Genomic DNA, 12,432 nt, shown 5'->3' with positions numbered 1-12,432 from the left:
GTCTTACCACGCCCATTTTCAGCGCCCCCTAGTGTTCAAGTAGAATGAAACTTTCAGAGTATGTTTCAGGTACTTGCGTGAACATAACCTACAAGTTTGGTCCAGTGGTCGTGGAGTTAGGTCTGTTTACATGTCGTACTTGCATTTGGCCATGTTGTCGAGCTAGTTTGCTGTTTCTGTTAACAGCTGTACATTATTTACTCACTCTACAGCTGGCACTTCAAAATAAAAGCTTGTGCTAGAAATTTCACACCGACTTGACACACTCATGAGTCCCTTGCGGACCATTCAGAATGGACCTGTGACCCACTTTTAGACTGCCACCAATCAGTTAGGAACCACTGGTTATGACTGTTCAAACTTGACCTTTGATTATAGCGCCCTCATCAGGCTGATTGGGGTCATATTTCTTTGGCAGCATTTGCACACAACTTCCAGACGTTGGTGTGTCTACGGTGTACCATTTTACAAGAATTGTGAAACGATTTCTGAAGAAAACAAAATCAGCACAAGCATTTCCTGCAACAGCTGGTCACTGTAGTTTTCTCAAACAGGAGGAAAGCATGCATTTGTTTGGGACTATTGTCAGCGGTGGACTGATCCACATTTGGCCTTGATACACTCAAAGTACTTGTTGGTAGAAACATTTATTGAAAGGTTTTTTGTGGGATTTGTTGACGGTAAAAAAAAACATGGAACAGCACCAGACTCATCCTTGAAGACATGTTTCTTTGTGATTTTTACACTCATGATTTACAAACTGCTCTCAGACAGTCAGGTCGTTAGTTGCCCAGTGAAAACAGAAGTTAAATGAGACGAGACAAATGATCCAAACATCACACACGAGGACGATTCAGATCCACGTCCTCATGATGTGATATGAGTGAGATGTCACTTCACGTTTGGATTTTGTTCGGTGAGGTAAGGTGTCTCGGAGAGGAGGGCGGAGGGTCAGTTCTTGCTGGTTATGAGGGTTTGGTACAGCGGCTTCACCACAATATGGAGGAAGAGGGAGCTGTCGATGAGGTACTCCGACGTCCGGCGGTACAGGTCGGCTTCGGCCAAGAAATCCCCGTTTTCCTCCGTGCTCTGGTGGAAGTTGTAGACGTGTTTCACCACCACCTTCCCCTGCTGCTGAGCCATCACTATCACCGTCTTCTGGAAGTTCACCCCGGCAAAATCTGCACTGGATGTGGCCGGTGTGATGATGATGCGAGGGCGCCCTCCCTCCACACGTGTCGGCTGCATGGCGCCTGTCTCCGTGTACATCGGCCTCATGCTAAGGGGTAACCAGCGCGGTGAGAACAGGGCGTTCCAAGTCACACGTTTGCTGGAGTCGTGTCCGCTGGGCCCCAGCTGGGTCTGGAAGCTGGTGCTGCGGTCGTCACGCGAGGGGTTGCTGATGATCCATGGCGACCCCCACACTGGCGACAGGTAGTTCCTGGGCATGAAGAGGCTGCAGTTCACGTCAAAGTATTTGGCCATGTGCAGCGGCGATGCAGAATGAAACTGGTAGGACATGTACAGCAGGTCACGCACCGACTCCTGATAGCGAGCCAGGACCGATGACTGGGTCTGCAGGCGGAAGAGCTCCCGTGGCGGCATCATGGCATAACGCACCGCTCTCAAGGCGTTCTCCGCTGTCAGACCATCGGGCTCATTCTGAATAATCCAGGCCTCCAGCGCTGCAAAGAGCTCCATCTCACTCTGCAGGATGAGGTCCGAGCGCTGCAGCAGGGACATGAGCAGCTGGCTGCTGATGGTCACCCACTCCCCGCTCTGCAGCACTGATGACAGATTCCACGCCATAAACTGAAGACAGCTGTCCCTCAGAGTCACGTCCCCGGCCTGCAGGGCGTACTCGTACCAGCCCGCCACGTGGCCTGAGGTGGATTCCCGCGCCAGATTCTGGGTCATGTACTGGGTGATGCCCTGCTGGAGACCCATCACTTGGTACTTAGTGGCCAGCTTGTGTAAAGGTGTGGCCTGATCCAGGCGCAGAGAAATCTCTCCACAGTACAGATACCTGCTCAGAGACAGGAAGGAGAGGGTTAACGTCGGAGCATCTGAAGCACAACGTGTACCTTTTGAAATGACTTGTGTAGAATGAAACGTATGTACAAAATGTGACCATTTAGGCTAAAGGATGTTCCAAAAATATTTTACCCACATCCAGATGTTTTATTCCAGGCTGTTCTCATGCACTGCTATTATAATTAACTACCCGAATTTGTATAACCCATGTAATCAGTAAGGCTGCAATCACGTTACGATCATGTCACCTATGTAACTTTACGATGTACGATAAGTATGTAATGTGACAATACCATTTTTTAGATATCATACGAACTGTCGTATGAGGATACACTGACCATTCTAATGCTGCAATAACTTGCTTTGGCCACTTGGGGGCATAAGATGCCACAACAAGCTGAAAACTAACCTAAGAACCAGACAAATCTGCAAGATCATATTTAACTGTTCATTTGTATGAAATTTGCTCAGTGATGCTTGAAGCCAAAAATGTTTGACTTCTGTGGCATAAAATTACATCTTCTGCACCGAGCTAACTGTCAGCTATTATCAGATATTTTTCTGGTTTTGTTGTTAATGTGCTAACTGGCATACGAGCATCTTGAATCCATCTTTACGATCTTCCAATTTTTTAATGACAAATACTGCTGCCTGCTGGTATAGACAGTTATTTCCTCTCACTCAGGTGCAGAGCAACGTGCTAGGTGGCCGTTGGCTGTAGTCTTTGTGGCATGTTCAAATGCAACTTTTTGGCCGAGACACAGGCAACTTGAGGTGACGCAACAGTTAGACTTTGTCACCTCAAGTTCCTTGATGTCTGTTTGATGTTCTGGGCTAAAGATTGTAAAACTAGTGGAGGTAGCGACCATCACCCATTAGTTTGTGGACTCCTGTTTTGATTCAGATTCACATTGCCTTGTTAATCCCAATGAGCAATACATTTCTGCAGACTGTTAAATGTTGCTGTTGTCCCTGGCTTCATATGAGTAGAGGAAATGTCCGCTAGCTGCTAGGCTAATTTATCCAATGTAAAATGCCATAGGCTTGTGCTAATAACGTTAGCATGTTGTATTTGTGGGGAAATGTGTCCAGATAAAGACAAGTGTTTGTCTGTGAATGCTGCGAGTTATAGTGAAGCTGAGTTGTGTTTGAAACTGTCTCTATTAAGCCATGTTTAATGTGTGTTTAATGTGTGTTACAGCACTTCACAGGAACTCCACCACCACCTAGTGTTTTGGAGGTGTAACTGCAGAGCGACACGCACAAATATAAGTGCTCACAGCAGCGTAGGCCACATGTGTATGCTCAGCTGACGCACAAGTGTAAATCTGCCTCAACCCTTATCCTTCCAATATGGCCGACTCGCTGTTGATGTCGACACATTCCCTTGTCTCTGTGAGTTCTGATGATCCTTTTGAAATTATTCATTTGATTCATTGTTAAAATGAAAACAGCAGTAAGTGCAGCTTTAAAGAGTTAAGTTAGACTGAAATAATTCTTCTTCTGAAATAATCTCAAAGCAGCTTCTCACAAAAAGTCACTGTTAAAAAACACTTTTATTTTGGCGCTGTGTGAAAACATCCAGATTAGAACAGGAACAAGGAGACTGTGTCAGTCTGGCAGATGGCAGGTTTACTGTAGTTCAGCTTTTGATCAACCTCATTAGCATCTGAGATAAAAATAGATTAAGTTATTGATTGCTGTTGCAGCTCAGGCTCCTCTGTGTCTTGCTGCTATTGAACAACCCAGCAGTTCACTGATTGGTCAGTTTGTTTTATGTTGGACTCATTGATTGTGTGTCAGATGTGGGGCTGCAGTTTCAGAGCTCATCCCTCTAGAGGGCGTGATAACTCAATCAAAGTGGGTGAAGCAGAGGGTGGAAGTGACTCATGGAGTGAGGGAGATGGAAACGTGTCCTCACCTGATGAACTTGTCAAACACGGCGGCACAGTCGGAGCTCTCCTTCAAGACCAGCATGCTGCTGTTGCGGCTCAGCAGGATCTCCTCGAACACGGGGCTCTGCAGGGAGAGCACCAGAGAGTGGGCCTGGATCACCTTCACCTCGTCTGCGCTGGGCGTCTCCACCCTGAGAGACACGTCACTGCCGTTCCCCTGGATCAGCAGGGCCTCCAGACGCTGCACCAGGGTCAGGGAGTGGCTGATGGTGTCCCCGCCGCCGCCACTCCCATCCTGGACCATGTCAACCTTCAGCATGCCTGGTGGGGGGGAGGAGGAGGGAGGAGACGCAGAGTTATAAGAAAAGAAAATGTAAAAACCAAACAACTTTAAAGGCAGGATGAAAAAGTGAACTTTCTTAGACAGTGCACGGAAGTTGCATGTCAGTTGTTTACTGGGGCAGATAGTGGGGCAGTCACATCCAATTCCAGGCCATTGATCAGTCCAGCTGCACTCGCTGTCTGGATAATGAAGGATTGTGGGTCACATTTAATTAAAGCTTTGTCTCAGCTGAGGCGGTTGTAGCACGCCCCTCCTCCACCTCCCCTGCAGACTGCTGTTACTGTAACTGACGGGATCTGAGCCTTGATTCATGTACGCAAAGAGTGCTTCCTCTTTCTGATTCTTCATAAATATTTGGCACTTCCTTTCCCCCGATTTAAAAACGGAACAAAACGAGAGCTCAGCTGTGGGCCGTGATGTTCCCTTTAAACCACAGACTGGACTAAAGGCAGCTTGTGGTGCAGCTTGATCACGCAGCAGGAGGTACTCAGGTGTAGGAAGCTGGTCAGAGATCTTACTGTTTGGTGGAGAAAAAAGTTTCCACCAGGATCCAGAGCCCGGGGGAGGGGAGATATGTCAAGGTTGTTTCACCCAATAAATAAAGTTTAAATATTTGGAGATTTTCATACAAAATACTTGTAGAAAACAGTTGCAAACGGAGCATCTGTCAGCTTTAATGCGTCAAAATAAGACATAGATAGGTCACTGGTTTCAACAATAAGCACATTATTAGGAACTGTGCAACAATTATTCAGGTCAGGAGCATGGGCATAGCTCTTTTCCTATGGTGTACCCCAAATATTTGGGGGGACGCATATTAAGCTCCTCCCTTAATGTGCATTAAACACATATTCTGCATTCTGGGAAATTTTTCTGCATCAATTCATGATGGAAGTGTCATGGCACTGTCTGCTGCTTTACATCTCTTTACGATTAAGCGGAGCTGTGGCACAAAAACCACTTGGTCATAGTTACGAAAACATAACAACATATTTTGGCTTAAATGACAAGATTTTGATGCCGCAATCACTTCTGAAAATGACACTGATGTCTCATTAAAAACAGACAGTCCTGTTGTTTGTTGGTCTCAAACTAAGGCCTGTGGTGCTCTGCAGCTTGGCAGGTGTCTCGCCTGAGTGTCACACCATCCACCATCTCCTCCACCTCCTGATGACACAGTCAGCTCATATGTACAAATGTAACGTATCTGTTTACAGAAATGAACAATGCCAAGAAACAAATATTTTCTCCTGAGGAAAAAATAAGGAGTGCTGCACTGGGTTAAGGCACAGTGTTAATTGTAAAATGTCAGGTGCTCTTCAAGGACGGGGCGAATAGTCACATAAAGATGCTCACTCAGTGTGAAAGTCCATGTAGAGGTCATGTGACACAGGTCACGTGATATATTGGTTTAACCCAATTAGAAAAAAATACACATTGAAAGAATCTGTGAGTGAAAGTGAGGCAGATATATCCTATGTATAATCCACACATCTAGTACTAAAAAAGGAAGAAAGAAAACAACAGAGAAATAAAGTAAGAGTTGTTCTACACTGTGACAAACCTGCACTTTGCTAAATGTTAAAATCTTAATGAAGCATTTTCTCCTGGTGACTGGGCTGCTCAACTGTGCATAGTTTGTCTAATAGTAATTGCAACTAGGGCCCGACCGATTTATCAGCTGACCGATTTATCGGCTAGCCGACTGACCGATTGACGCCGATGTTAACACTTATATTTTCATCACTAATAAAATGCAGGGAATATGGTGTTTTACTTAGAAATGATGTTCTTGTGTTACTTTTTGCACTATAACCTGCCTCTGTTAAATTGACAATAATAAGAAGAACTGTGGTACTGTGAACATACATGTGAATGTCTTAATTCATATAGACTTTGCATGATTGGAGGTTTACTGCCTTTTTGCACATCATATTTTTGATTTATTTTGTGTTCAAATTGTTCATATGCTGCTTGTTCCACACAGTTTCTGATAATAAAAGTTGAAAATCTGAAAACAGTTTAGTGTTCTTCCTTCAGTTTACATCTTTGTAACGAGTGTTTGAACTATATTTAAGCCATCAAAAGCAGGTGTTTTGTGATTTTTTAATTTGAAAAACGTAAAAATTGAATCGGCCGATATATTGATTATCAGATTTTTTTATTCCATAATATTGGAATCGCCATCGGCCCCAAAAAATCCCTATCGGTCAGGCCCGAATTGCAAGCGTTGTTTTGGAGGTTGCACATTTTTGCTATGCACTTTAGTGAAGCATTCTTGCATCTCTGAATCACAGTCTCGCAGTTCATCAAAATAAAAGTCACTAATACTTTAATGTTTTTGTCACAGAGAATGAATGCACATGTCCTATATACTGAGGGACAGGTGGTGATCTCCAGTGATCAGAAGAGATATTGAATGTTTCACTGTTTTTTAAACTCCCTCTCTCCAACATGTCATAATAATTCAACAGCAAGATAGATAGATAGATAGATAGATTCACATCATTCTCACAACTACTTACACATTCATTTCTATATTTTTAAGATATATGACAAATACTAATGTGTATATATTTGTAGATATATTATTGTAATGTTAATAAAGCCCTTGTGCCACATTAAAAGTTAATGCAGAGGGTACAAAACGAAAAAATTAATTTTTCAGCCACTCTCTCTTTTCAAACCTTACATTTTGGTTCTGTTAGTTATTGATATAATATGTCATTCACTGCGTATGTCAAAGCACACCTTGATGTGTGATGTAACTATTAGATATATTAAGTGGTACGCTGAATAATTTTCATACTGTCTCTTATTGTATTCCTTTAGTACAGTGGTTCTTAAACTTTTTTAAAATAACTTACCCCTTTCGATTTCAATTCAATTTTATTTATAAAGCCCAATATCACAAATCACAATTTGCCTTTAGAGGGCTTTACAGCATACGACATCCCTCTGTCCTTGGACCCTCACAGTGGAGAAGGAAAAACTCCCCCAAAAAACCCTTTAAGTACCCAAGTACCCCCAGACCAGCACAAAACATCTTTTAAAAACACAAGAGGGAAGATACAGCGTGGCACAATCAGGATCTGAATTTCTACAAAAAAAAAACAACAACAAAAAAACAACAACACTGAAATGTACTTTTCACATGTTTAGAATCAGAAAGCAAAACTAATATTTTGTCATCATGCAAAGGCACTGTTGCATTGAGCTGTGTCTTTCTGGGAAGTGGCACTGACAATTTAGTGTTTTAGGAATTATGCATGACTGATACTATTTAAATTAACATTTAACAAACTTGCAGTACTCAAGGCGTCCCTCGGGGAACACGCACCACAATTTTAGAAACACTGATCTAAAGGACAAAAGTTCTTTGGTTGGACCGAGCCTTTAAATGCACCACGAAGGAACAAGATTCATTTTCATGAAAATAAATAATTACTATTATTAGTTTGAAAGCCTCATCAAACACTCATTTACAGTGTTGCCTGTGGCCCATACACCCACAATCATCAAACACACCAGACTCAGTAAATTCTTTGTGCTGCAGCTTGATAAAATGAAACATAACTGGATCACAAGTTATTCAACATCCTGTTCAATGGTGTTTGAGTCTTTATGTGTGAGCGTGCAGCTGCAGAGGAACCAAACTTACCTGCAGCAGCTGCCCCTGAGTGCACACACACAGCCAAAAACAGCATCCCAGCATAGATCTCCACTTGGTTCACCATCGTCTCCCTCTGTCTGTCTGTCCGTCCTCACTGCTGTACGTCTCTGTCCACTCTGCTGTGGAGGACGAGGGGGTCTGTGTCTGAATGTGGGACAGGGGTTCTCCTCGCAACATCCGGCCCACCACACACACACACACACACACACAGAGAGAACCTCATCGATTGCTGGGTGGAAACAGGCCTGGGTTGTTTCCATGGCTACCACTTTGATTCAGACTTTCCTATCCTTGGGTATTAATGCCTGCTGCATGACATTGATCCAACGAGGAGGCCGTGGGGACTCTCAGACAGCTGTGGACTGAGACACAAAACACTGTGGTTTGACCTGACTGGAGATCTGCAGGTGAGAACGGATCTGCTGCTATGAACGGAGAAATCTGAGAGCTTGATAATGACCTACTGCTGTGAAGAAGTGAGGCAGGAGTCACACCACACAGTTATGTGTGTCAGTGTGTTCACCCAATTCAGCACATGTGCGTGACACAGCAACACAAGCAATCTATTCACAGCCTCAGGCGACAGCACGCTTCATTAGGAGGGAGTAAGTTATACGATCAATATCCCTCGCTGATTGATCCTGACTGAAACTGTGGTCAGTTTTTGGAAAATATTTAAAATCACAAACCAAAAACTGCAAAACTCAAGTTATTTTTTCCGACAAGAAAATCAGTGAGACTGACTCTGCAGCTGATATCTGTGCAGCTTATGTTTGAGATCTGGTTTTGTGGTGTCACGTCAGAGTTGTTGACCCTGATCTGTGTCAGAGTCGATGGTGATCCACCAGGATGAGTTCTGTACCAGTCTGGCTCTGGACAGAAAGCATCTCTGTGTGTCTGGATGTTAGCCAACATGTCAGTCATTCAATCAATGTGCATATAGAAAAACTTGCCCTCTTCATTTTTCTTGAGAAAGCTTAATTAAAAGTTAATTTAGCTTGAAAAAACTCTAATATTACATTTTTAACCACATTTCGGGGACATGATCGGCTGGATAAATGTTGGCATCGTAAGTACATCAAACTTGCCTGTTATTATGCAGCATAATATCAAACTAAACATTCCAACACCACTGTGGTTTACATGTGGTTAGATTTAGGCACAAACACAACTTATTATGGTTAGGAAAAGATCATTTTTGGGTTTTAAATATCCAGTTTTGCAATCTTCCTGCAATCTTGATATCTTACCCCCCCCAATTCTTTTTAGAGGTCCTTCCTGTCATTAGCCCTGCTGCACTCACTATTACAAACACGTCCCTCACCTCTGGTTCTGTCCCTGATCGGTTTAAGACAGCCAGTGTCCAGCCACTCCTAAAAACCCCTGGCCCTGATCCAGCCGTTTTGAACATTTTCAGACCCATCTCAAAATTACCTTTCATTTCCAAAATACTGGAAAAACCGGTTGCTCAGCAGCTTCTCCAAGTTGTTGAAGGACATAATATCTTTGATAAATTTCAATCTGGTTTTCATCAAAACCACAGTACTGAAACTGCTCTGTTACGAGTCATGAATAACATCCTTATGCAGGCTGACAAAGGGGAACTCTCCATCTTGGTCTTACTGGACTTGAGCGCTGCTTTTGACATCACTGATCACTCCATCCTCATCAACCAACTAAATACATATGTTGGTATCTCAGGGAAAGCCAGACAATGGTTCATGTCATATTTGTCAAATAGACTTTTTTCTGTCTCCATAGGTAACTGTGTGTCCTCATCTACTCCGCTGTTATATGGGGTGCCCCAGGGCTCAATCCTTGGTCCCATTCTTTTCTCAGTGTATGCTTCCCTTGGGCCAGATAATCAGTCGTTTTGGTTGTATATCCTATCATTGCCACGCGGATGACACTCAGCTATATTTTTCAGTAAAGCCAGATGATCTTAGCAACCTAAACACTCTCCACAACCGTTTAGCCGCGATAAAGGACTGGATGTCTGTCAACTTTCTTCAGCTAAATTCTGACAAAACTGAGACTCTCATTTTTGGCCCCGAAAATACTGCTAAAGGCATCTTTCAGCATATTGGCCCACTTACCCCTATGTCAAAACAAACGCTGGGAATCTTTGCGTTATATTTGACCCTTAATTCAAACTTGAACAACGAGTCAATAAAATGGTTCACTCCTGCTTTTTTCAACTTAGGAACATCGCAAAAATGTTGACTGTATGTGTTATTGAATGTGTCTTTTATGGTCTTGGGGTCCTCTTTTCTTTGTGTCCCAATGTCAATGTAAAGCACTTTGTAACCTGCGTTAAAAAAGGTGCTATATAAATAAAGTGTTACTTACTTACTTACACAATCTCTGCTGGAAAAGCAGCAATGTCTCAACCACCTTTCATGGCACCATTCCCACAGGAAACATCCACATATGGTTCCTGTAAGGTTGCTTAAAAACTGTAAAGGGTCACTGCAAAATACCCACGTTTTTGCCTTAAAGGCTGCTGGAGAAGCAGCTATGGGATGCTACAAAACATCCACGTTTGGTGTCTAAAAAAACTGATGTAAAATCAGTGATAGGTCACTACAAAACACTCACGTTTGATGCCTTCATGGCTGCAAGAAAAACAGCGATGGGTCACCACAAAACTGCTGGAAATGTAGTGATGGGTCACGAAGAAATCACTCGTTTGATGTTTTAAAAGCTGCCAGAAAAACAATGATGGGTCACTACAAAACATTATTGTTTGGTGCCTTAAAAAGCTGCTGGAAAAACAGTGAAAGTTCTCCCACATTTGGTGCTTCAAAAAGCTAGTGGAAATGCAGTGATGGGTCACCACAAAACACCCATATTTGGTGCCCAAAAAAAACTGCTGGAAACAGAGTGGTGGGTCTGGTGCCTTAAAAATCCGCTAGAAAAACAGTGAAGGGTCATCACAAAATGTCCACTTTTGCTGTCTAAACAGCTGCTGGATAAACAGTAAAGATTTGAAAAAGCACCCATGTTTGGTGCCTAAAAAAACGCTGCAAACGCGGCAAAGGATCACACAAAACACCTGTTTCTGCTGCCTTCAAAAGCAGCTGGAAAAACAGTGATGGGTTGCGACCAAACACTCACGTTTGGTGCCTTAAAAGCCGCTGATAAAACTGCAATGACTCAATAAATCAGAAGTGGTTTTATTGTTTGCTGGTCTTGAACAGTGGTCTGCAGCTTGGCAGCCATCTCACCTCGGTGTCACATCATCCATCATCACCTCCACCTTCCGATGACAAAGTCAGCTCATGTACTGTGTCTGTTGACATGATACGTATGACACATGTTAATGTAACATATCTGTGGTTTGCAGAAATGTACAACACCAACATTTTCTTCTGACAGCTGGGCTGATTTGAGGAAGGAACAGTTATTTCGTGCTGCTGGCTTGAACTTCTGACCTTTACTTCCTTTTAGAGTCAGTTTACCCATATTGCAAAAAAAGCACACTCGTATGTCACCTTCTAGTTATCACAGCTTTGGTTTTATGGGTTCAGGTTTGCAGATATTTGCCTCTGAGATTTCTGTCTCCTCTCCAAACGCTAAGGTCAGAGAGGTGAACAGGAATCGATCTGTGGTGCTCACAGGATTGGAAAATGACACTACATGACTGAGAATTTCAGGTATGTAAAAAACTGGAGCGTGAAACCAAAACTATCTGCCTGACCAGACACCACATGAGATTAGTTGTATAAATATATGTTGTTTTTTCTAATTTGGGTAAACCCACCCTTAAATTTTGTGGCACAGCAATGCAACATCCACACGTGTGTTTAACCACCTCAAGTCTCTGCACCATGTGCACCAGCCACACTGAGCAGAGAGGCTGCAGCCAAAGCTTTAATGTTCACAACCATCTGCTTTTAAAACGCCACTCCTTGTATTTACACATCATGTCCACCAGAGGGCAGACTGACTGCGTCTCAGCAGCAGCCAGTATCTGACATGAATACGAATCACATCTGCCTCACCACAGACACACATGTAAAAACACTGACTCAAAAATAATAATTTAAAAAAAATCAGATGGCACAAGATGACAGGATGTGGAAAAATGAAGAGAAAAGAAAAATAAATAAAAGGAAATCTGGAGAAAAAGAAAAATTGGCAAGTGTAGTGAGTGAAAGTGGAGTCGGTTGGAGTAGAACTGGGTGTTCTAATTATATCTAGAGAATTAATTTTATTAGGACAAACCCATTGAGATGAGGTCCAAAACAAACATTTACAAAACAAATGGAAAACAGAGCAGTACAAGACAAAGTGTTCCATGAAACAAAAACGACAAAACAAACTAAACTAACTGAAAGAAAGAAAGAAGATGGAGAAGAAACAAAAAGTACAATCTCAGACTAGTCATAATAAAAATTATAAAATCAATGATCAGTCTCTAAATTGAAGGAAGAACAGTGATGTCACTACTGACGTCAGTGGTGATCACTTAAATGAGTAAAAAG

General features: G+C 42.8%; 1 protein-coding gene across 2 annotated transcripts; it reads right to left on the bottom strand.

Moving 5' to 3' along the window:
- Positions 1-774: 774 nt before the first annotated feature.
- btbd17a (BTB (POZ) domain containing 17a) lies at positions 775-8,122 on the bottom strand. Of its 2 annotated transcripts, XM_049563334.1 has the most exons (4): positions 8,061-8,122; positions 7,934-8,022; positions 3,956-4,250; positions 775-2,026 (listed from the first exon to the last, which is right to left on the bottom strand). In XM_049563334.1, exons 1-4 carry the CDS (start codon positions 8,120-8,122, stop codon positions 952-954), a joined length of 1,521 nt encoding a protein of 506 aa, XP_049419291.1. In that variant the 3' UTR covers positions 775-951. The 2 variants fall into 2 exon arrangements, with proteins under 2 accessions (XP_049419291.1, XP_049419292.1); XM_049563335.1 differs by lacking the exons at positions 7,934-8,022; positions 8,061-8,122 and having other exon boundaries at positions 3,956-4,974.
- Between the last annotated feature and the right edge of the window lie 4,310 nt (positions 8,123-12,432).

Source organism: Epinephelus fuscoguttatus, linkage group LG20, assembly GCF_011397635.1.
Source record: "Epinephelus fuscoguttatus linkage group LG20, E.fuscoguttatus.final_Chr_v1".
NCBI classification, from domain to species: Eukaryota; Metazoa; Chordata; class Actinopteri; order Perciformes; family Serranidae; genus Epinephelus; species Epinephelus fuscoguttatus.
This window is presented reverse-complemented; position numbering and strand designations above follow the sequence as displayed.